Source organism: Pezoporus flaviventris, unplaced genomic scaffold (assembly GCF_033815535.1).
Source record: "Pezoporus flaviventris isolate CSIRO_AGI_PZ_B2104156 unplaced genomic scaffold, CSIRO_AGI_Pfla_v1 ptg000047l, whole genome shotgun sequence".
NCBI lineage: Eukaryota > Metazoa > Chordata > Aves > Psittaciformes > Psittacidae > Pezoporus > Pezoporus flaviventris.
In genome coordinates this window covers 15,505,184-15,532,056 of record NW_026892595.1, presented here as the reverse complement: position 1 = coordinate 15,532,056, position 26,873 = coordinate 15,505,184, and the positions used below count along the sequence as shown (strand labels likewise).

The window sequence follows — 26,873 nt, the reverse complement described above, 5'->3', positions numbered from 1 at the left end:
CTTCAGTCTCTTTCAATAACCATTTCATGCAGGTTAATCCAGAGATCTCCACAACCCTAGAGCTGATTCCATAAAGTGACTGTGCTCTTCATATAGTCTATATTTGCTTAGATCTCTCTCTTCTCTCTTTTTTTTCTTTCTGTTTTTTTCAGAGGTCTCATGGTAAATAAAATTGAAATACATTCAGCATTATCTTGCTTGTGAGAACTGAAGTATATATTTGTTTTTTACTTGCTCCCTTTTAATCAAGCATTTTGTTGACCATAATCAATTTCTTCACTCGGGAGAAAAATGTGCAATTATCTACAATGAAGAAGGTGTGTCTAAGGAATAAGGGGGGGGGGGGGGGGGGGGGGGGGGAGAGAGAAATCAATGGAACCATCTGTCTGACATTCCTACAACATTATAAGAGACTAGTAATTAACTGCTTGCCTACCAAAGTCTGCCAGCTTTAACTCCCCCGTGTCACTGATCAGAAGATTCTGTGGTTTCAGGTCCCTGTGCAAAATGTAACGCTGGTGGATGTAAGAGAGTCCTCGCAGCAACTGAAATAAAAATAACTGAAAAAGAGGGGGACAGAAAATGACCTCTGTTAATATTTTGCATATAACCACGTATGATTTCTTCACAATATGCAGGGTGCTTGCATATTGTGGTAACATCGTGTCAGAATTCCTCCCAAAACGGCATTAATTCCCACCCAAGTTTAACACAACAAAATTTCCACCTAAAAATATGTATTTTGCAAGGACTAACCCCATCCTCCAAACCCTGCTGTATCATAGATGCAATCTGCCTGCTTTATAAAGAACAAGAGCAATATAACCATGTGCAGAAGGCTCAATTTCTACCAAATTATAATTATATTCCATTTACCCATATGGCCTTAGAGATTAGGTGGTAGCCTGAAGACAGATGTGTATCTTCACTAATTATAGGATACAACAGTACAGGGTGCATAGAGATGGGGAGATAAGGCTGGGGGATGGGACACTGGAGCTAAAGCAAAGAAGAATTTAATAACACAACAATAACACGTGCAGGAAACCTGCGAGTATGATAGGTTTTCTCCTTCAAATGTTTTTTTTAATGGGAGTTGCTTAAGTATTTTTCATCAGGAAATAATAATTCCCACTGAATCTAAAGATGGCTTTTGAAACCTATTTATAATAGTCTCTAAGGTAAATTTAGATAGCAACCTAACTCATCCCCCATGTCTCTTCTAACCCTTTACTAGACTCTGCAAATGCTTTCCATAGAGCCAAGTATTGATACAGTGTATCAATGTGTAGTTGTTGTAATTTGTAATTATGAACAAAGACCTGGATGATGGAGATCTTTTGTCCTCCCCTTTTCAACTCCTCTCCCATCATTGTCCTGCATTCTTATAAGGCACCCCCTGTGAAAGGCTGTGTTACCCTCATGGATTTTGTCCATACAAAGGGTGAATAAATGTTTCCTAGGAGTTTTCTTTCCAGATTTGAAAAATCTCCACTAAGATACAGACCCATCATACTGAAATATGTTAAGAAATACTACAGTTTTCAAATGGGAACAAAACAAGACTTTGCAAAGCCAAATACGCAGGATTCAGGAGTGTATATGGACCTCATGCCTCACAGCTCAGCGGCTGGTGAAATGTGCTCTCTCAGAAGATATGGAAACCACACCAAAGGTTTGGAACAAGTCAGCCCGAGCACATGAGTATTTCTAATTAACTTGCAAGACAAGCATCCTATTTAGTGACTGGTGAAGCGAGGAGACATTATAAAAAGGGTTACAAAATCTGATTATAAAGGAGAATAAAGGCTGACATTAAAGAAACAGAAATGTCATGTTACTGAAGTTGAAATGAATTTAATTGCATTTCATTTTTTCCCTGAGTGCAGACACAATACACTGTATGTTTAGCTATTTAGCCAGGGCACAAAGAGCCGTATCAATCACCTTCTTGCCACGGCTGGGTCTAACAATGTGCTGAGGAAACCTAAGAGCAAAATAAAGAAACAAAAGAAAGAATAGCAGGAAAGTCATAAGTAACATGCACATTCCTTTTTGAATTGTGGTTAAAATGGAATTCATGGTACACAAAAACTATTTTAATAAGGACAGGAAGCAGAAATGGCTTTCATTACAGCCATAAAATGCAAATTAAATTCTAAGAAATTACTTCAAAATAGTAATTTTTTTAATAGAAAGGCAAGGAAAATATCCAGTTTACTAGGTGAAATCAGTGGTATTTAACTTCAAACATCACCTTTGAATATGCAAAGAAATTTCAATTTTCATGTTATCTTACAGCACCATAATCTTTATAACTTGAAATATATTTATGAATGTGGGCTTTCATTTAGCTTTAATGCAAAGAGTGAAGTGATTCGATAGGACACGCTAAGGAAAAAAAAACCAACAATTTCACAGCTAAACATAATAAACGTCTACTCTTGAGGACAGCTTTGGAACATAGTTTTATTCCAAACTTGTAGATATGCTGTAGTCATCAAGTACTTCCACAAAAGTCAATTAATTCACTCATATACACTATATCAATTGTTTCCTCCTTGGAGGAAGATCATGAAAGAGAAGGGGAAAATAATCTCCCTGAAATAAACAGGGTAAACTCAGCCATTGTTTTGTTGCTTTCTCTTTGCCTTTTTGCCTTTGTTTTTATTTGGTAATACTAAATGGGAAAAGATTTAAGTGAAAACATAAGCTAAGTGCCCAGCAGCAGAGCATTCTGCAAAACACAGGCCCTTTGGGATTGCCTGGGCAGAGAGAACAGTTAAAGTGGCTCTCCATTCCCAGTGGTTCCCCACTCCACAAGAAGAAAAGACAAATTGGAAAGAACTGTTTCTGATGCCTCAGGAAACACTTCTGCCTTCTCACAGACAAGTTCCCTTCCCTGTCTTTGAGGAAAGCCAGGGAAAAGAAACCCAAGAAACCTATTCCCCTTCAAGACTCACTCTATTACCTTCACAAGGCCAGAAACGAATGCTAGATGAGGGACCATCACCTCTTAGCCTTATATGTGATGTGAAATCGGTATAACACCTAACATGGTTGTACTCTGATCTTACTTTCTCCTTCCTCCACCTTGCTCAGTTCTGATCACCATGAAACTTCAGCCTGGGGCTTCTGCAAGGTTTTTTGAACAAGCAGCTGAACTGCCATTTTTCCAAGGCCACAGGATGGTAGCCCTATGTCCAGAGGACAACTCTAAAAGGAGTCAATGGCAAACTCCATATGCATTTCAATGGGTTGTTTAGGAGGGTAGAAACAATACAGATTCATGGTTCTTGATCTCTTATGTTAGTAACTTGCATATTTGCATGGCTAAGTGTGAAATAACCTGCAAAAAACAAACTCGGACATCACTTGTGTACGGTTTGTAGTTTATTAGTAAGAGCAGAGGTTTGGTGCTAAAATTAGAATCACAAAATGACAAGGGTCATTGTGATAACAACTGGAGAAGATAGAAGAAGGGAATGATATTTGTCTCTAGAAGTTGGGTTTTCAGCAAGGCTTAAGATTAGGAGGCTCAACGCTTTACATTCAGACCAAAAAAAAAATACAACCCCAAAAATGAATACTTGTCCTTCTGGCCTTATTTATTATAGCCATGAAAAAAAAAAAAAAAGCCAAACCTTTTTTCCCCTAACAGTTCCAGAGCTCTCATTTTAATGAGCAACATATTTTAATGACGAATTTTTCTCCTTTGTCAATAAGAAAAATACATGCAAGCAAAAGCATGCCGAGATTCATGGACCATGATTTTAAAAGAGTATTAGCAGTTCTTAAAACTTACAAGAGAAAGCCCTCAACACCACAAAAAAATTAGCACCTACACAGTCTTTATATAGCATAAGGCCTGGAAAGCTACTTGAGTTATAGGCAACATTTGAAAAATTCCTGTTTAATTAGATTTTCTGAGAGACTCACCAGCTGCCTGTATGAACATCCCTGCCTTCACGGTGTTTTTCATGAGCCTGGGTTGTTATACAACCAAGACCATTATACACACACATCTAATAGCTGCAAGATAGGTCGTATGCAACAGAATGTTTAACTTGACAGCCTCTGAATGTCACCTTGGATCTTGAACTCTTCTCATGCAAATGATCTTATAAGCTAGACTGTCACAGGCCATCCAAAACATACATAATGGGTGGGACTGACGGGAGTTAACACTTTCTGACTGAGGTTCAGAAAGCTCTGACAGGTCTAACGTTCATATACAGGTGATCTGTGCAGAAGTGCTCAGATAACTCCATGACACCTCCATTCCCAGACATAGTAGAGAATTTCTGGCAAAGGACACTGGGGTAAATGAAGAGTAAAAATTTACAACACACCTAACAGAGATTATCCAGAAAACACACATTTCCACACACTGTCCGGGGCATCAAGGAACCCAGTGACAAGAAGGATGCTGCCCAAGAGGACAAACTAATGAGGCCCACTGGGGGGGGAGTTACATCTTTCCCTGATGACACTGAGGATTTCTGAATTATTTCTTGCATCTGAGCTCCCTTACCACATGTTGTATTGTGGGAATAAAGGATTTGGCCCTAGATACAGAAGTAGAAAGCTGCATGGATCTTTTAGTCTCTTTAATATGCACAAAGTTCTTAGCTCCACTCTTTCTGCAGCAAGAGAATGCAAATGGAGCTGAGATAACGTGGACCAGGAGTTCATATCAGTTCAGAAGAAAGCTGAAAGCAAGACTGGATTAATGCGCCAATCCTTTAGCGAGCTCATACTGCTGTATTAGCATAGTTACTTTTGAAAAGTAATATACAATACTGCACAAGGTTTATTATCACTCATCACCGATAACACAAATGCTCCTGCTTCCTATATGTATAAAAGCACACCATCTGGGTATCATGCAATCATCTGAATTCCCTTGTGTGTGTTCAGCATCAGTCGATATCATATTCTGTCTTAATAGGCCATGAAATCTAAAAACAGCGGTATAAGAAACCCAAGCCAGGACACTTCACCTCATGCTTGCAACCAGTGTACTTCTCCCTATCATCCAGAGGATGTTACTGTCTTCTGTGAATTACTGGCTATTTACAAAGGAAAAAGAGGTAATAAATCCCCACAGTACTATCTCACAGCCTTGGAAATAGACACAACTGAACTCAATGCTCCACATTTGGGTTTACTAGGTTGTTTGGGAGTTTAGATCTACTTGTTTTAAGTCATTAAACTAAAAGAAAAAACTACCTGTAAATACATGTTATCATAAAAGCAAGGAGCTCATCAAGCACAATCTTTTTTATCACCTGGCTGAATAAAAAAAATTGTTAGCCACTTGAATCACTGTGATTCATAATAAGCTTTATCTCAATAAAAGGCTCTCCTATCTGACCTCTCTGGAACCAACTGAGTTCTTTCCAAATGAATTTTAAAATAGTTCACTCCAAAATGTATTTATAAAGGCTTCGAGCTTGCTCCTGCATTCCTTACACAAGTCTTACCAAAGAGAATGTCACACAGAAATGCATACAGTACAGCCACTGGGAATGCCGACCATACAAATACTTAAAAAAAATAAATAAATACCGATGTTTCTACTCACTTGCAGCAGAACTGCAAAGGGAAGAGACTGGAAAGTGTTCATTTGTTCACTTCTATTCTCTTTGATATTCTTTTAATCATTTTTTGTCCCCTCTGGGTACTACTGCAGTTATTTGCAACGAGGAAGGTGTGCTTAATTAACTGAGTATAAAGACGCTTCCTTATGATCAGTTATAGATGTCTGCTAATGTCCAATAAGTGGAAGACTCTTTCAGATTTATTTTCCTGAACGGCAAAAGTGAAAATAAATTTAAATCTCCTTTTCTACCTTTCACCAATTCATTTCCAGGCTGATCTAGGTCAGAGCAGCAACTGGTGCCTCACCAATTTTAAAGACAATGAAAAAAATGGTTTCTTCATCCCTACAATATTTTCATGGTGTTTGCAGTATGTGAACCATACGGATCATACAGACAATAAATTATACACACACACACACTTGATATGAAAGCAACATTCTTCTAGCATGAATTTTACCACATTAATAAAGATTCCGCATTTACTGATCACAGTTGTGCACATTATCAAATCATTACTTTAAGTGACAAGACTGACATAAAGTAGAGTGAAATGCTGATGCCATATTTAATGTCTGATAACTAAAAAGTCTAATTTAAATAATCAATTCTCAATGCCATGTGTAAAAGACGACCTTAATTTGGCATAACATTATTCTGTCTGCTGTACACCTGCTTGTTCACTGAATGAGGAATGAAAAATAGCAACTTCTCAACCACATTAAACAGCATTGCTTCCTACTTAGCATATTTGTCGAACTGTATTTTTAATTCAACTCTACAGCAGCAGCAGCACTAATTTCAGTGAGTAGGAGAGATTTTAAAAGCATGATATTAGTTAGATTTGCTTCTAATAACAACAAATAGAACTAAAAGACAGTAGGTATTCACCTTAAAGTAAGAGTGTTTTCTCCACATTCCAGCAGGTCAATGTGACAGATGAAATAAGATATGAAAATTCACCATAGCCGCATATATTGTCATGGTTTAATTGCCCAATTCCTGTGTACCTAAGTATGGCAGTCAACCTTTTGGTCAGACATCTCAGGTCACACACTGGCAATCTGTTAAGCCATGCCACACTCATGTGCCACAGCTTCCCCTACATCACATAATCACATGTTTGTCACATATGGATGCAGGACTGGCCATATGATTCAACACACATCTGCCATAAAAAAGGGGAATGTGAACCTCTTGCCACATTTATACAATTGCAGGATGGAAAGAAACGAGAAGCACACCAGGGAGACTTACATGGATAACACAACTGTAACCTAAAATCCAAAGCTTTTTTATCGTAGTTTTCAGATAGTACCCTTTACTAACAAGCATATGGTTTTATGTCTTACTAACACAAAGTGGAGCTGCTACTCAAAAGCCAGTGTACAATGCTCCGCTACTGCCAAAGTTCAAGCAGCTGCACTTCAAGCATTTTAAGCCTCACGTGGACGGAATACTGGAATTGACTAATCCTTCCATGTTCTGAATACTTCGCTACCCTTTGTGCTTCAGATTGTCCAAATCTGTAATCAGTTCAATAATAAACATTTATGTTTACAAAATACATCTGATGACAACTACCCTATGGCATTGACTCAGATTATTAATTTTCACATTAGTCATTAAATGCCAAAATTGTTCATCTGACAAAACCAGACTCATCTTTAAAAACTGCAACCATTAGTTAAAGAGAATGTACAATACTGCAGTATGGAGAGGAATAAATGGATACCACAAGTGATTATGTGCCAGAGATAACATCAAATAACATATAGCATTTGCTGTATTTCAACATTTTCCATTCAACATGCATTTCATCTTGTTTAGGAGGCTAGCATTAAAACCTTGGTTTATTAAATCCAATATTTTTATCATATCTGATTTGGGATTTCTGATGGGTTTGTTGGTTTGGGTTTTTTTGTTTTGTTTTTTTTGTTGTTGCTTTTAACTCTGAGTGCTAGAAAGTTGACTGATCTCCTCTTGAGCATTTAGCACAGAAAAATGTCACAGCATCCCATTATGTTTCAGTAATTTCTATTAATTACATGTATTTTAAACTACTTTTGTAGAAATTTTAGGACTGAAACTAGTTAGGTTTTTGCTGAAACTTGGACTTTTTTTTTTTTAACAGAGATTATTGGCCTGTCCTAGGATACCCAAATTCAACTCCAGACTTTGCCACATACCTTACCTGTGACCTTGACAGCTAACTATTTTCTCTGTCTCCGTATTACAGTGATAAAACACATTTTTAAAGACTGTGGTGGGAGTAGGGCTTAGCTGGTTGAGATTTTGCTTCAAAAATATCTATCAGTTATGCACATAAGGCTGTTGTGCCCTGCTCCCTAGGAGCAAGGAAGGCTCAGAACTGAGATGAGCAAGAGCTTTAGTCTTAAAGGCTCCTAGAAGAAGGTTGAATATTCATGTTTCCTCCATGCAAACTTCAACAAGAGAGTCTGCCCACTCCTTCTTATCACTTTTTGGCCCCAGGAAGAGAAGAGGTGCCCAGGGAGAAAAACATATCAGAGTAGCGATATTAGGTGGAATAAGAACAAACTGGAAATTTCTTCTCCCTCTGGTCACAGTAGACGATGGAAGCCTTCCAAGTTGCCTGAAGTGGAAGACTTTGAGAGTGATTAAGAGACAGAGACAGTTTTTTGTCTGGTTGACAACCTGCTGTCATTCAGGCTGATGTTACACGGATTGAGGAACAGTGGGTCAGAAGCTGTGTCTTTTTATTTTGTCAAAGATGTTTTTTTGAAGCCAAATGCTCACACAAATTGATATCACATCTAACACTGCAAGTAGGAGAAAAAAAGGCACAGAGGAAAAAAAATGAGGATGCTTTTCCCAAAAGGCCACAGCTATTTCAATGCATCACCACTAATTAAAAAGCAAATCAGCTTTCATTAATAGATTTCTTTTTAAGGCAGGAATGCAAACAAGCAACACAGGCATGAAAGAAGCAAGCCTGTGCTCCACTTGTTCTACCAAGCAAGAGGAGTTAAAGAAAATTAACTCAACAGTCAAATAAATGCATCAAAACATAAAGATGAATTGACTTTCATTACTGGGAATGTAGTCATATGAATTAAAAGATGAGGTTAAAATAAAGATGATACTTCAAAGGTTAAAAGAAGTTAAGAGCAGTTACATTTTCACAGGACTTGCTGAAATGCACACAAAAAAAGATATTTAAATATAAATTATGAATTTACAAAACAAGAACCATTTATGGACAGCTGCGAACAAAGGCTCAGGAGAACAAAGAAGCTAAGTCAAAAAGCTGTTGGAGGTGGTCCTTTACCAGGCAGAAGGGAACACAAATCAGAATGAAGATCATCATATCTTCTGCATAAGAATATCATGTTATGCAGAACTTCAAAACATAACATCACCATACTATGCAGAAGCTGAGGTGTTAAGAAACTAAACATATGTTGAAAGACGCATCAAAAATGCCAAGAAATGGTAATTTTTTTTTTTTTTTTTGTAGGCAACTGATTCTCTGCTTTGCTGGCAAAATAGAAAAATGCAACAAACTGGGTTCCAGAGCGTCTCTCTGTCTGACCTCTGGTGTTTTCATTGTAACTGAGAGTAAATGCCCATTTCCAAGACAAACTCCAACTCTTTTCCATGGGATAGTGGTGGAATCTTACTAAAATAATACACACTCAAACCAAAATGGGGAGGATAGGGTAGAGAGGACATATGCAAGCTTTGTGAGGCAAAATGCTGACTGAGAAAGCTTGTTGTTGCAACTGCATTAGACACAAAGCATCAGCTTCTGTAAGTCAATTTAATTGATGCTGAAATGGTGGACTTGGTAGGGCTTGGTTAATGGTTGGACTCAATGATCTTAAAGGTCTTTTACAACCTAAATAATTTTATGGTTCTAAAAAAAAAATAAATAAAAATCACTGGCAGAATCAGTTAGCTGCTGTGACACATTAGAGTTCCTGATGTAGGAAGCAATCCAGATGTTTTAACTGAGTCCAAGAGGTATGAACTGTCTCTAAAGGCAGCAACATCGGCAGGAAAGAAAGCCAAGAGTACAGACTTCAGTACAGTAGTCCAGGCCAGGAGGAACAACACAGGGAGAGTCAGGAGCAAGACTTGTACCTCAGTCTGCCACTGCACATCTTGCAACTTGGCAAGCGCCACATGGCATACACCTATAAATCAACTTTTAGCTCCAACCAAATACAAGGCTGCAGCAGCAACTTCCAACAGAAACGTAATTATATGTGGGGCCACATACTGAAGAATTACTGCTTGCCTTCTGTTTTGGAAAAACTGAGTAATATGTCTTCAAAACCAGAGAGGAGATGAGGCTGTGCCTACTAAATAGGGACTTATTTACCAATTACTTTTTCTCTCCTGATGTTGAATTATAATATTGTACACACTGTATTAAATGATGCTTAGAAATAAATGGTAGATATAAAGACTTCTTAGTTACCAAAGATGTATACGACTGTGTGTCTGGAGCTATCACAGTTTAGAGAACCTATGGATTGAAACTTACTGTCAATTTCCCTGACAGCTGATAAGATGTTGCAGGTACCTAACCACATTTTTGTCACCAGGATACTTGTTATAACATACTCAGGGATAGGTATTTTAGAAACAACATCTCAGCCTCACACACATATTCTTTGAAGAGTTCAAGACCTGATGTTATTTCTAAGACTTGTGCCTCCACACATGAATTACAAAATTTTGAAATCATTATGTGTGAATACATACATACCACTAAAAACGCTAAATCTAATACTTTAGGAAGCAATGTTTTTTGTCTGCTTAAACATACTGTCCCAAGACTCTAAAAACTGCCAGTTTCTTTATAAATTCCACATCCTTACAATAATCTGCTTAGTCTTTATTTAAAACATAAGTGACAGCAAATAGCCTATCTGAAACCACAAAGGCAATGTCAAACACAATACCCAAAGGGACAGCAATATGGGTGTCCATCAAAGTAATTTGCATTTTATTCTATTTAAGATACTTGATCTAAAAGTAAGCCTGAGGGAACAAGCATTGTCTTTAGCTTGTAAATACAGAGAAAATTCAGAAATATAATTAGGCTGAAGATGTCCTATAGAAAGCAAAACATATGTAAATAAAGGTTTTGCTTCTTCATTCCTATAAAGTACAGTTTTACATGAATTACTGTGTAATAATCTTCGGAAAAAGAAAGATGTATGATTTCATGGTTTTATATTTATAATAACTGGCAACAAGACAGAAAGAAGTATCTACCAGTAGGCAATACTTTCCTTGAGAACAAATTCAAAAGGCTGGGGGCCTTTTGTCATATTGGGAGAGCATCAACAGCTTAATCCCACAGGTTAGCCCCAGAAAGCCAAGACTAATTTATTGCTACTGGAATATAACTGCTCACCTGGATGTTTTATAAAACAGATTTAGATATCACACAACGAGTGATTCTGAACAAACACTGTCTAAAAGTCTGACTAAATGTGAAATTCCTGAAGGACCTCTAGCAAGAAGGGTCTGGCAGGGAGAGAAGGCTAATTAACATGGATCAGCTCAACCCTTAAAAATCCAGATAGACAACTGTTCAGAAGCTAAAAATCAGTGGCAAAGTCTCAGAACCAATTACATAAGTTGATAAACTGAGTTCAGTGCAGCAAAGCATTAAGATACTATGTTAGCAACCATCTTATCTTCTCCTAAGAAGAGGGGAGCTCAAGTTTTTAGTTTTGCATGCTGGTGAAGGTGTGGGCATTGTTAGCATGTACAGCTGGGTTACCTTCTCTCTACAGTTCCTGTCCTCCCAGGTGAAGAAATCACTCTGTTTGGCTAAGCAGGTATTTTATAGTTTTGACAGAGGTACTGCACTGAAAACCCCATGCAGGCTGATTCAGCTTTAAAGTGCTAAGAGCTCAAATCATTATGCTTGGGTTTAATAATTATTGCATGAATTAAGGCTAGCCCTTGCTGCTGGCCTGGCAAGAAAGTCTACTAAAAACATATAAACAATTTTCATTAATACTATTTAACAGGAAAAAGAAAAAAAAAATTAATTGTCCAATGGGATTACTCATGGTAGAAAGGTAGTTTAATCTGCTCCAAGTTCCCAATGTTTTTCCCTTTTTTCCAGTTTCCTTTTTATTAACTTTGAAAATCCTGAGCTAACAGTACATCAGGACTCTCCACTCAAAGAAATATTTCTAATGTGCCCATGGGCTTTGGAAATGTTGCTGAACACCTTTGTTAGATGATAAAGATAGCCGCAGGAATACACGCAGCAAAATTTGAAGGAATAATGCTGCTGCTCCTCTTTTAAAAGACAGGTATCTCAGGATTTAGAGGAATGACGCATTAGTCAGCCTTATTATCCACGTACGCTGATTATCCTCAAAGACAAGCTCACTGAGCCCTTATGTGACCAAGAAAAAGTAGTTACGTGAATTCCTATGTCTTCTCAGTGGGGAACAATTACAGCTACAGTAACTACTGTGTATTAGATCTCGAGCTGTACAGCACTGCAGCCTTGGAGTAGGTCTTACAAATCTGAAGCTGCACGAGGAACTATCAAAGCTACTGTTAACTTATCCCAAACCTCATGAGCCAAATGCAAAAGTATCCACACAGGGAAATAAAACACAAACCCATTGCTTTAACAAGCACTTTCAGCACATGAAACTCTGCTCATGAAACTGAGCAGTGAAGAAAGCTCAAGAGTTTTACTGGTTGAAAAGCAGGTCCACCTCACCCACCTTCGAAGTGCCACAGTGACAGAGGCACTGTACAGCAGTCCCTGGGAGAAAACTCATGGGCTTTCTCTTTCCATGGACCAAAACATGCCAGTTATAGCCATACATTACAAGGATGCTACCTTGCAGCACACACATCACATATTTTCAAAAAGATTTTTTATTTTTAGTTTGGCCAAATATATAAAGTAAGGAATAACGTTTTTTTTTAAGATGGTAACAATTCTCATCTAATTTCATATGCTTTAGATGCCACTTTTCAGTGAAAGAACACAGAATATTAACCAATCTACATTACAAAATTAGTTGATGTGCTACTGGAAAAAAAAATACATTCTTTTGGGTTTTTTTCAAACATTTTCTTAAATCAAACTGGCCTTCTGAGTTTTCCAGGAAAGACTGATTTTTTTTCCACAAACTTTTCAATTTCAAGAAACTAAATACTAGAATAAATTTGTCAGTATGACAAGTGAAAATTTAAACACCTCCAAAGTAGAACAATGGGACTGATGTCAAAGTGCAAGACAAGTGTAACAAATATCACTGGGGTGATCTGTACACACACAACACATTCTGCATGTCTGACTGGCTTCCACTTGATGCTAAAATCATTTGGCTGACTTCCCAGAAAGTAACTGGATCAATCTATCTTTCCATTAAATCCTGCTAATAAACTCCCTCCTTCCTGCATGTTGATTCTTGCTATCTACCTCCGAAGGAAACTTTTTCTTTAGAAGTGAGATCAGCTATGAAAATGCTTCATCAAAATTAAGTGAGAAAAAAGATTAGGGAAGATTTTGTATGCCCATATAAAAAGCAGTACACTCACAGCTAATACAATTCATTACAAGTCCCTCTAACTCAGTAAACCTACAATGACTTACCTCACTGAAGAGCTAGTACTGACAGCCTAAAGCATGTTTACTTAAGGGTTCTGGGGAAGTATTGTCTTAAAAACAAATGTTTGAATGGAGGGGCTATCAACACTGTAACAGCATTTACTCTCATATTCTGTCTCTCCATCAATTTTACAGACTTCACAACTTCTTCTGTGGGAATATTCAAGTACTTTACTTTTCAATTATTTTTAAAGAAAAAAATTAATATGGTTCCTACCCTCATCATTTTCCCTTTAGCTAATAATCAGTTTCTATGAAATAACTGGCATGACATTCAACACCAAGTTACTGTTACTGCTTTTGCCTTGAATGTGTGCTCTTTTTGACTCTTACCTTCACATTTTCTGGATGAAGCCCTCCAGGGTGTTTGTCCATGTACTGACATAAATCAGTGTGCTAAAAGAAAGCCAGATGGAAAAAAGGGTATTAATATCTGTATGACTGCAGCAATAAATATCCTTCTACTTAGGTGTGGACAGAACAAATGGAAAATAAGATTTTTCAGCCACACGTGCACACTCGCAATTGCACTATACACTCCACTTTGCTTAACAGTCTTGGTAATTTGACTGAGATGAATGTCCACCAAAAGTATATTAGTGTTTTTCCCTAGCATCATGTATATGGTAAACTAATCACCTGAATTTTAGGATTATTTTGTACCTTGTAAGGACAGTATCACCCTAACTGCATAAAGGTAATATCTGTAGGGAAAACTGAAAGGGAGAACCTCAAATGCTGTTCTCATTATTCACATTAAACCACTGCATTTTAAATATAATTTTATAGTTATTCTAGATTACGATGGCTTAATGGTCTAGAAAATAAATCTGAAAGGCATTGCGTATCACGAGTACTGAATTATACTTCCCAGCTCAAAAAGAAGCATGTATTATGCACATGTATAGCTATTAATTACAGATCATTTAGAAAACAGCTTCACAGAAGACTCAAATCTGTACATTTTCAGTTCATGGTTGCCTATATTCCCTGCAAATATACCACAAATCTCTTCAGAAAATAAGCAGGATCGCAATGTACAGATTAATGTTACTTTTAATTAAGTATTTATTGCTTTTACTGTGGAAACACTTATTTTCTCTGGATTTTCTCTTGCATTTCTTCATTTTCCTACTAGTCAGCAGCATGCTTTCAGCAAAGTGGCATGTTGCTTCTCTGATTTGTTTCCACAACTCAGCTTCTGGAATTATATTCAGAATAAGCAAAGAAAAATATGCACTAGATTAACCACCAAAAACTCAGAGACTGACTCTGCCTTCCACACCTGGTTTCTGAACACATCTGGTAAAAATCATCCAGCATTCCTTCAAAAGCTACTTGGCAATACCTACCTCACACATACAGAACAGCTGAACTAAAAATATAGGCAGTTTTCAAGGTGCGAGTTTTGGACAAAAGCTACCTTTGACATAGCGGAATGATTTCTCTGTGGAACATTTCCCAGTCCAGGGGCCATTCCCTAATGCTCTTTTGCAGAATTACATGGATATATAGGAAAGTCCATGTCTCCTAAGACACAAAATTTGTGCTGGCTACAACTCTTCTGTACAAACTTTTCTGAAGTCATAAGCTACAAAACCAGACTGTGCATGTACACCTGACACTGCAATGACGTAGGATGCACTGGTTGATTAGGTTGTGCACTAGCACAGGTTTCTTCCAGGAATTCTTACATGGCTCTAAGAGAGCGAGTGCCCTGAATGCAGGAAATCGCTTCAGTCACCGAAAGCAGCATAAGTACCAGAAGGGCAGAGAGCAAGATCAAACAGGCAAACCATACTAAATACAACACAACAGAGCTTCTACCAAAACACAAGCTACAGCAAGCAAGCAATACTTCAATTTACAGTTAACACATTAGTGAATGCATTTACTGAGAAAACGAAGAAATACACTTCTGCCACTGAACAGCTGCTGTCAGTGAATTGTGTTTTGCATAAAGTCTGTGTTTAAACTGAAGACTTATTCCTAGTTTCTGTAAATTCTTTAGCCACTTCAGGTACGTATTCCTCTTCTATTCCCTGAGTAAGTTTTCTGGGACTCTATCAATAAACCATGCCAAAAAATGGACCTGTCATCCTTCAGTATGCATCAGTGCATTACCTAATTTTGTCTTTTACTTTATCTACACCAAGGAAACAAAGTCATCTGCTAACCTTGCTATTTCTTTGGAAAAACTAACAGACTTTGAGTACTAATCCCAGCACAAGAGTCTGCCTCCAGCAAAGTATCAGCTGAAATACCATTATTACAGGTAATGAATGGCTAGTGTCAAATAAGAAGTTTGGGGGATTTCCCCATTTTAATGGGTTTTCTATTACTGAAAAAAAGTGGCAGTCTGGCGGAATAACAAATTCTCTTTTTTAACTTAAATACAAATCTTTGAATAGTGATAGCACCTGCAGTGCTTGGGAGAAGATTAAAGAAAAGCCTTAAATGTCACTTTAGAAAGCCCAGCAGAGTGAACAGGGCAGTGCTGTCCCTTCCTCAGACGCACCCATTGTGGCCCAAGCAACACACACTCCCTCATGTGAGCTGGCTGAAGGAGGAGGATTATCATTTCCCCATAATTCACTCTTCCAGCCTTTGTTGGTGACAGATAACCTGGTAGCTGGGAAACTTAACTGCCTCCTGACCTTTGACTGATTTCTACGATTCACAACTAGTCAGCCAACATAAGGACAAAGAAGATAAAACCAATGCTACTTCTGAAGGTCCCATCCCAGAAGCCCCATCACCCCAGCTGCCTGCTAGCTGTACCTTTCTATTCACCAAAAGCTTTCTAAGAACATCCTCTTCAGAGTCACATCACCAGGACCAGCAGTAAGCCATCTTTTTATTTCTAATATACTTTCAATGAATTGTGAGGATACCCCCATTTTTTTGCACTTATATTTCATTTATTATTTGGATGCATTTTCTCCATACATGAATATCAGCCATGATCGTATGTTATGCATCATTCACCTCTTCCTACCCCAAGGGTCGGGATGACTGGTAGCTTGGTTTAACCTTCTGCATCAGTAGTTCCCTCCTTCAAAATCCAGTTGCTAATATCTGCCTAAAATTCCATGTAAACAGCAATTTCTACAGAATCCTGGAAACCTTACAGAGTCAGTTGTGCAGCAGTCTTTTGGCATCTAATTTTTCCCCATACAAATGCTACAGACACAAAGAAATCTCTACCAAATCTTCATTCAGACAGCAAACAGAAATGGAAAGTGTTTTCTGTACAAATCTTTCAAGAATTTGCCCCCATAAAACTAAGTTATAGTCTTTTTCATAAAAGCAACTGAACACCATGGTACCAACTGGGAAAGCAACTTACAAAGTTTCAATACATTGTTCCTCACTTTAAAAAAAAACAAAAACGTAGCAGTAAAGCAAAGGCAGACTCAGCTGCTCTTCTTTTCCCAAGGCAGGGACTCAACGCACATTGAATTAAATATTAGTAAATCCAAGAAAGCTGGCAGCGCTGCAGGGACAGCTATTTCTAACCTGTATTCCCTTATAGCAGGCAAGTGCCAGCTCTAGTGCTTGTGTGCGCAACTGACAGTGAAGAACACAACATGAATGCAAGTTTCAGGAAAGCATTAAAAAAGAAAACAGAGAGCAAGCCTGATGAAAGCAGTTTTCTAACAGTACTTCATGAAATTGGTACCATATAGATGAACAGAGTTTTTTTCTTCATGTTGCATTTCGAGGCAGCAGGCAACATGCTTTTCCAAGTGGAACAGTGGCTGCAGATACAGGATGACATACTCTGACACTAGGGTCTCTGCTGTGGGTACCACCTTGATCTAATAAAATACATATCTTAAAGGAAAATTCAAGATACAATTGCATATTGCGGTAACATGAAACTATGCTGAAGCAACGAAGGAAGGCAACACACAAACCAACCAACACACCTTTTACAGTACTTTCTCTGCTGTCTTAGAGGGTGAGGACACCTCACAGGGAAGCAGGATACACTGGGAATGCAGTACAGAGACTTCCAAGAAATTGCAAAATACCTTTCACACACCCAGGTAGACCAATTCTTCTTTGAGCTAGCTTTTAACAACTCTATCAGCCATACTGTTAATCCTCAACACATACAAATCACGAGTAATCTCATGATGACAGAATATATGCTATTTAGTTTAAGTTAAAAATCCCATTAAATCCTTATTTTATCAGTCCACCAGTTTACCCACACCTATATGTAAAAATAACCTATTATCACTCGTCTGTTCTTAACAGCTACACGAAATCAATAGAGGTAAATCAAGTTACCACAGTGAACAACTCATAAGCTAGGAAAGTCCAGAATTAATGGGGTTTATCCAACCTTTTATTTGTTTGCTCAATAAATGTGTATCATGATAACTTTTTAATGTGATCACATACTTTTTTCCCCTCACAGGATTAGATATCCTCCCTGAACAGACTAGGAGGTACTTGATTACAGAACAGCTGTGCTGTTATTCTGGGTTGTTCTGTTGGTTTTTTCCCCTCATTTTCACACAACTTGCAGTCTCTGGCTTATTTACTACTTTGAAGGCAGAAATATTAATCTCACAGGCTTTCCTGCCATGCTTATTGCTTCGCTATTCACATGCTTCACAAACATAAAATATTTTCATAGCAGTCCAGGGGATTATTTCCTTTTATCAGGTAGGGAATTGAAGAAACAGAAAAAAAGGCTCAAGTATCACTGATTTGGGCAACTCCATTTAAAACACTTTGGGTTTGACTTTTCAGAGTATTTGGCACTATTTTGCCTTCTGTGTTTTGACAGAGTTCAGTTACAGCTGTGTCCTGGGTTCAGCAGTAGAAGTCATTTTTCTCCTTCTTGGTAGCTGGTGCAGTGCAGTGTTTTGACTTTCGGCCTGGGAACGGAGCTGATAACAATGATGTTTTGGTTTGGCCAAGGACTTTGTGAGCCTCATGCTCTGCCAGGGAGGAGGGGAAGGTGGGAGGAAGCAGAGACAGGACACCTGACCCAAACTGACCAAAGAGGTATTCCATACCACAGCACGGCATGCCCAGGATGTAACTGGGAGTTAGCCGGAAGGGCTGGGAGTCTGCAGGGTTGGAGGAGGTATCAGTCAGTGCTTGGTCGGGCTGGGGGGGGGCGAGTTATTGGTTGGCTGGTGCCGAGGTGTTGTATTCTCTTCCCTTGTTATTTCCTTTATCATTATTATTATTGGTGGTAGCAGTAGTGATTTGTGTTATACCTTAGTTACTAAACGGTTCTTATCTCAACCCGTGGGAGTTGCATTCTTTTCGATTCTCCTCTCCGTCCCTCTGGGAGTAGGGGGAGGGCAAGAAGGGGGGGAGTGAGTGAACGAGTTGCCTGACCAGGTTTAAACCACGACAAGCTGTAAGTGTATAATGCTTTTGCAAGGGAGGCTGAGAATCTCATGCTGAATAGCAGAACTTGGTCATATCTGAATTGTGATGACAGCAATTTGCAATGGTGATGACAATTCCCAGCATAGCAGGGATGGAACCCAGCTCTCTACAGCAGTACTACCTATCTTATCTTGAATCAATACTTTGAATGCAGCAGGAGCCCCAAAAGATGCCCTAATTCCAACATCCAGAAAAAATTAAAAAGTTCAGCAACTACCCCGTGTCCTCAACACACACTCTGCAGAGCTGTGCAACAGGCTCTTCCACAAGGATGGCAAAACGAGACTGCATAGGCCACCTTTTGTCTTAATGTCCCCTAATTTTATGAACTTGACTTTGATCTCACTAGCACAGCAATGTTTTGTGCAAAATCTGTTATGCTTTAAGCAAACAATTCAATCTCTCCTACTACTAATGCCTCCGCTAGAAACAATTTCACTTCCTCCAGGGATACAGTCTTTCTACAATCTTTCACAAGTGGAAGGCTACAGCCAAGTCTTTGAGAGGAAAGAGGGAATCTTCAAAGACATAGATCTTACGTATAAATGCCAATTTTTCTGAGGCTTTTTCCTTGACCAAATCTGGGGCAATTTTCAAAATAATAGCTCACGTGCCACTCAGAGCCAAAACACCCATTCCCAGATTCCAAGCCCCTGCTGTAAGGCTTGAATGTTCACAATAAGGGTCTTCCAGCTATAGGTTTAAGATATCTTGGCCATTTTGGCTGGAATTAAAACTAAGTATAGGCAACCTGAAGCTGACTTTGGCATCTTATTTCTTCTTGTATTTTACTAAATTGTGCCACAGATCACTGCTCTAGGGCTGTGACTTGACTTCAGGGTTCTGGCACCCACAGCTACACATCTTTAAGAAGTCTCTGTCAAACCTTTGTGCTACCTTCTGTTAACAAATTTAAACAAAAACCCTTTCTTCAATGCACATCTCAAGTAACTAGACCTCCAGGAGAAAATATCTGACCCTTCTTGAGGTAGATTGCACAAGTTCCAGTTAGAACAGACTGCACAGTGCCTCCTAGAACAGGGAATAGAAAACTCATGCTCAGCTATGCTAGTTCAACCATTCTCCTTTTTCAGACAATTTTAGAAGCACACTGACCAGTGCCCATTTTTGACCCAAACGTCAATGAATTTCAATTGTTTTCAGATCTTTTTTTCCTCCCTGTGATGAAGACAAGTATCACAACTACAGGTACATGAAAATGAGGGAGAGATTAAGTTACTTACCCAACATAAGCGCTCAAAGAATAAGAATCAACAGAGTTGTACAAGGATTAAGTGAAATCAAGTTTCTGGGTCAAGGAACAAGAAAAAAAAAGGCATAGTGCAAAAAAGAAAAAGGAAAATGCAGGCTTACTCAGGCTCTCTCACATTTTCCTCTCACTTCTCCCCTACACCATCAACCACCATGACAATACCACAGTAACTTTCATTTATCTTATGAAATACTGTCTCCAGGATCACATGAAGAAATTAACTGAGGTTTTGCTTTAAACTTGTGGCAGTGTGTAAGTGTATGAAGGTCTTTTCTATTCATCAAGACTCTGGTTTATGTTAGCAGACACTTGCATGTTTATGTTTGTGAGCATATCCTGTATAAGCATCTGCTGAAGGGAAAAGAATCCAGGCTGATATTTATACAGCTGAAGCAACGTTTATATACATTGCATCCTACTTCTGGAAGAGAAAGAGTGTATGCAAACAGAAAAAAAAATAGAGACAAATGTTGATGGATCAAACTCCTCCCTTCTTCCTTTGAAGAAGGAATTCTAATTATGAATAGATGAGTAACCCACAAGCTGCGAATGTCCACAGATATGCTCAGTGCTTCGCTTTAACATCAACTATTTTGTTCAACTATCTTGCTCAGAAATCGGCGATTCTGCTACCAAACACAAACGTGTTCAGACAAAGGGCAGGACGCCTCCTTTCAAAAGCACAGCCAGTGACATGAAATGAGCTTTACTTTGCCAGCCCTTTTCCATAATAATAATGTGACTGTCATTCTCTGTTAATTAAATTAGTCACTTCTACTTCCCATGCAATACATTCTCTTGCCCTCCTCTTCCTCGGTCATGATAAATCTCCATGTGACTTAGTTGTCCCATAATTCTTCCTAATTGGTTTCAGCTGTCATTTTTGAAGCTGAAATGCACGGAGAGCCTGGGGCTTGTGAATGGAACAGGAAGCATTTCCAATCGCATTCCCATCATGTAAAACCAGCACTGTGAAAGAACCCTTCCATTAAAACAAAAACAGGAGTATTTGGCTGCCGGCAATGCCATCACGCAGCAGACAGATTGTGCTGCTCCGCTGAGGCAGCAAGGCTGTTGCGAGCCATTCCTCTCTGCTCAAAGGAGAGCGCACATTATTTATGCCCTAGCAGTTTCACTGACTAAAATACTTTCTCTTTTGTCACCAACAAATTCTTAAACCGATAATATAATTTACCAATAAAAGCACAGGCAGTAGGAATATCTGAAGTGACAGGAGGACAAAGAAAAGTTAATTCTATTTAAATGGCACATATCCTCCAACCTAAGCACTCTGCAGATTACTGCACCACAGCTTAAACTCATTTTGTGTTGCTGATATTTTCAAGTGTCGCGCTTTTGGCTCTCATTTTCCAGTATTTCTATGTATTTCTGTAATTCAATCTTTCTCACCTATGAGACAATGTAGTGTTAGCGATGCTAACAAAAAACACTCTACAAGCTACCTCTGAGTGATACCTAAGCAACTTCCAGAAAAACAGCAGAAGGCAACAGCACCAGCTGGGCTGAGCAGCAGGGGAAAGATATATATTAGGGATTCAAGAAAGAAAAAAAAACACCCCACAAGACACCTCTAATGAAAACAATTTTGCTAACAGATGTTTCTAGTGCCTTCGATTTGTCTCACACTGTCAACAAAGATAAATATACTTCAAAATACATGAATACTGTATAGAAAAAGGAGATTGGCTGGTGGGGAAGTGCATTTAAATATACAAACCTACCTGAAAGCTCCAGAGAGGAAAGGGAATGCACAGCTTTCTGATTTTTGGTTGCTATTAGAAAATACATATTTATTTACTGATACAAAGTCTCTGTTTGTTGCACAGAGAACAATCTGGTCTGTGACTCTGATGAGTGAGACACACTGTTGCAGAAAGAATTGCTGTATGAACTAAGAGATCTTCAACAAAATCCCGTTTTCTAAAGATGCCAGTATATCCTCTTCCTCATTCACTGTCTACCTTCCTAATTGTGTAAGCCCGGCGTTCTTAGTCAGGTTAAAGAGACATTAAACAACTTAGTGAGATTACTTTAACAAAAGAGTGACATCTCAAAATTTAGTAGGAATTCCTACTTAGTATGATCAAAAACCTAGCAGCATTATCAGCTTGTGTAAACTGTGCTGGACTTACAGTCCCCAAAATTAACAGGGTTGGGACAATTTTTACAAGCTGAGCAAGTTGTAACAGATGTGCCCATGCAGAAGTGTGTGCGCACTTTAACTTGCTAAATCATTAGTTTTCCACAACACTGACCATTATATCAACAAATACAAAAGAGAAAAATAAATAAACACATAAATAAATAAATAAATAAAAGGTTTCTCTTTAGAGCATAGCAGACACCCCATAAGCTCATGGTGAGTGAACATCCTCGCTCGAGGACTACGTAAGCAGAAGACGTACACAGCAGGGAGGATGACAATCCACAATACAACCATCCTACGTGGAGTACCCTACTGTGCCAGCTAATACTGGCACAGGACTGGCTGTGGATGGTACAGACGTACCTACACAAGCTGAGCTGGCACCAGAGCCTTTGCTATGGTGGTGCGTTGGGCTACAGAAAAATGCCATGCTCAAGGCAAGAAAAAAGCAATGCAAACACTTTCTTGAAAAGCTTTAGCATCCTGCGGTAGACCTCTCTTCACACGGGCTGAGTGACTGTTTTTTGCCATGCCTCCCAATGCTGTCTATGCATGATCATAAGATTAATAAAAATTTTACGGGGAAAATTACAGGTCAGACTGCAAGCACAAAAAAGAAAAATGATGCTTCCATGGGTAATATTCCTCTTTGCTTGAAGCAGTAAACCACGACAAAACGAATAGGCCTTTTTAACTTTCCAGTTTTGGCTCTGTTTACCACTCAAGTTTGATTCTAGATTCCTCTTATTCACCATTTCTTAGCTATTTCTTATATTATGAAACTATACATATTATAAAGATATCTGCAATTACTGTCTCTTCATTTCAACTTCAATTTTTATTTTTTATTTTTCCAGAATTGCTCACCCCAAGTTTCTGGTTTTAAATATTTCATATATGTATTTCTATCAATATGACTACATTAATATAAAGCTGCATACTGCTAGTTAAGAAAAAATCTATTTTTAAGACTCAGACTTGTGGCAATCATCACTTTCCAAATGGCCAGATACTGGATCAGTGATCTCTTTGGTTGGTTTTTCAATTTAGGCTGTATAGATCAGAGGTTCTCATTTTAAGAGGAATTAAAATAATCGGTTAACACCCACATTATTAAAGAGACTGAGAAAAAGTTTAATTAGATTGTACAGTCTCTAGTGCAAGTTGAGATAGTCAGGTTTCACCTCAGAGGGACTCAGACAATGCTAGTTTATTACTGAAATTAAAATGTAAGGTATGTGTGGGATGCCACCAGAATATTACTGATGGTAGAGCTCTCCAGAGGTCTGTAACACAGAAATAATCAATTACTAAAAAAAAAAAACAACAAAACCAACAAAAAAACCTAGAAGGATTTATTTTATATAATTTTAGTTTTTAAGTAGTAAAATAAACCAACATTTTTTTTTCCAATTCCTGATACACGAAAATAACAATGTATTAACTTCACTGGAAGACTACAAGGACTCATATTTAACTAATAAAAGCTAAGATGCAGAATTAAAAACAGAAAGGAGCTCAAAAAATAATTAACATTGATACCTACTATCAATGACATGCCTTCTGCTGATTATTTGTCTAGTGTTCTTAAAGACTACCAGTAGTAAAAAAAAAATCACCGCACAGTAGCTTCTTCAGTGCTTTATGATTGTTATTATTATAATTTATATATATATAAAAATATATATAATATAAAAATATAAATATATAAAAATAGAAATATATAAAAATATAAATATATATAATATATAAAGTATATATCATATATAATAATATATAGTAATATATAATATATAATAATATATAATAAATATATTAAGAAATATATTAAAATCTATAAATATAAATATATATAAAATATATATAAAATATAATTTATTTTTTCTCTTCCTTACTGCAATTTCAGATTTTCTTTTTTATCCTCACTGACAGAAGTAAGTCACTGTCTCTTTATGAGATATTTAAAGGTTTGTAACCATTTTATCCTTTTTTTCCCCAACTCTGAACAGTCCTACTTACTTTGACTTTTCCTCAGAAGCCTTTATTCTAGATGTTTGTTTTTTTTTTTCAGCTCCTCAGGTCTCCAGCTGATTTCTTTTCCTTCTTTGTACAAATTAACCATTTCAGGTGGTGGCCTTACCTGTATTGAGTAGAGCATTATCACTGGCATATTCATCTTACTAGACGTATGTGTTTTTTGGTGGATTACAATGATGTTTGAGAATTTTAGCTGTAAGTTAGGAAAAAACTAATTGAGATCTGTCAGTAGATAGAATATCTCATGTGATTTCCAGTGTTCCATCTGTCAGCTCAACTCTGGATGTTTTTATGCTGTGATTTTGTCCTGTTTTGTTTTGTTTATTTTAAACAGTTACATTGAATATACTTATTAATACTTAACTAAAAGAAGAATAAATAATAGGTGCTCATTATTAAATGGTGTAAAGCACACTGCAAATCTAACCAATTGCTAAGGTTTCAAAAAACATTAGTAAATTGCATAAAGAATGCAGATATACAGCCTCCCAACCTGTTGGATTGTAAATCTTGATTAATCCTATTAACTCAACTACTCATCAGTATGGACCCTCCATACGAAGTCTACACAACCTTTGTGATCCTGAAAAGTCAGGATGATGAGGCAAACTGAGTACATCTTCCCTCCTCCTGCTTGACCTGTATAAACTTCTCATTAGCCTAGCAGGAGTATTTTTATTTTAATTTAAATACGATTTTCCATTTTTTCTTTCCTGCTGATTCCATGTCTGGCACAGTCTTCACCTCTCGGCAAAGCACCAAGCAATTTCCTTCTGAAATCCCTTCTGAATCCTTATCCCTAGAAGCTGATTTTGTTTGCATTTCCAATCTATACTTGGACATCAGCAGCTCCTGTCTCTGATCTGCTCATTAAAACCTGAAAAACAAGGCTTTCCCAAGAGCAGTATTCCCTTATTGCCTGGGGACTTTCTTGCTCTCTGCTTCCTCTCAGCCTTGTTCTGCCATCTTTTTGACTGCAGTTTCAGTGTCACAAGGCTGGGACATGAGGCAGGGGCTGCACCAAGAGGGGAACAGCTCCTTCTCTGGACAAGGCAAATGGAAACTACAAAATTCAATTGCTTCCATGCTGGAAGCCCTCAATAGCTCTGCTTCTTCCCACGGTGGGTGAAGCACATTTGTGGCAAGCAGGGGTGTCTGCCAAGAGCGTGGTAGGAGGCATCTGACTTTTTGCAGAGCTTCACTAGCTTTCAGTCCTTGCTTACCATGTCTGGACAAGCACCTTGACATCAAATGGGAAGAAAACTGCCCATCATTTCACCCTCGCATCAAAATAAGGTAATGCAGCCTCCAAATAAGTTTCATTCCCAATGAAACATTAGAAGACTCCTCCTTCCTTCTTGTGCCAATTTCCCTAATTTCTCTTGGGTACTAGGCACTGCTAAATTATCCTAGTGATTAGAGCTATGGGATGCTCCTGATTTTCCCTGCTCTCCCACTCAGTCACGAAGATAATGTGCTATTTTTTGTTTGGTTTCACAAAAGAGCAATAACAGTGTCCAAACCAAATTATCCAAAATTGTCAGAAATTCAAGATTTTCAATGCAAAAAAAATTATCATTTTTTGCTAATAAGTGTTGACCATTTCCTTGCATAATGCTTTTCATAACAAACTCAAAATCTCAGGTTTTGAAACTTCAGCTCTGTAACTCTTAATTCAAATAGATAGCATATATCTCAATTTCTAATCAGCATTAAAATGAAAAACTGAAACCTCTTTCTTTCTTACAGGAAATGGGAGGAAAATATAATTAATGAACTTTATGAAGCCAACTCATTCTGTAACAACCTATTTTAGCTGCTGTAATGAAGCAATGAGAATTAAACTTTCTTCTTTAATGGAAAGTAATTTTTAAGAAGGAAAAACATACACAGAGATTAAAACAGGCAAGATAATTGAAAATGCTTGGGTTTAAATTACACTGTTAGATTAGTCAGGAGCTTTTTCACTGTTAAGGCAGAAAACATATTGCTCATTACTCATACTTCCGATTATAAATTTATCTGTTCTTGCTTCAAATCTATTTCGTAAATATTGAAAGTGTAATCTAAAGTACTGCTATACAAGCTCACTTTTATATGCCAGGAGTATGACAAGTTGCTGGTTCATTTATTGATAATAATATACTTACATAATTATGCATAATACTAAAACCCTCATTATCATTCTACTGAGCCTGTAGCAATATGTATTGCTTAGGATTGCCTTTCAGCAATTGTTTCTAAATACAGTCATCTTCCTTTTAAATAAACAAGTGAAGAAACAAATGGTAATGATCATTTTAGAACAAATAGATGTGAACCCATCTTCAAAGATCTCTCAATACGTCTGAGATCTCACCTGTAAAGTTCATCACCTCCTTGGGCAAAGTTGGCTGCATGGGTGACAGTTGCACAACAGATGGCATACCAACAAGGTCACATAAACTAACACCTAAACAGCGTGGAGAGGGGGTGAACCAAACTTAAGTGAACTGTTACACTCCTCCATTTAACTGGAAAGCTGAAATGAACAACTTCTTTTGGAAGTCATTGTGGTCTCAGATACCATACACAAACTGTGTCAAAATGTCACATTTTGGTTTTAGGTCTTACAGAGCACAACTCAGTTAACTGTAGGAAACTGTTCACGTGTAAAAGACTATCAGCCCTTCAGGTTTTGTAGAGGTTATTCTAAGCTGCTCATTCTCAAAGCTCTTCAGGTAA

The 26,873-nt window shown here is 37.8% G+C and overlaps 1 protein-coding gene across 5 annotated transcripts in view; it reads right to left on the bottom strand.

Annotated features, from left to right (window-relative positions):
• The window catches only part of CDK14 (cyclin dependent kinase 14), a 319,714-nt gene that overhangs the window by 154,857 nt on the left and 137,984 nt on the right, over positions 1-26,873 (bottom strand). For all 5 annotated transcript variants that reach the window (XM_061468433.1, XM_061468436.1, XM_061468437.1 and 2 more), the window contains 2 exons: positions 13,585-13,647; positions 437-560 (listed from right to left, as the gene is read on the bottom strand). In XM_061468433.1, the coding sequence (XP_061324417.1) occupies positions 437-560; positions 13,585-13,647 (187 nt within the window). The remainder of the gene's footprint in view (positions 1-436; positions 561-13,584; positions 13,648-26,873) is intronic.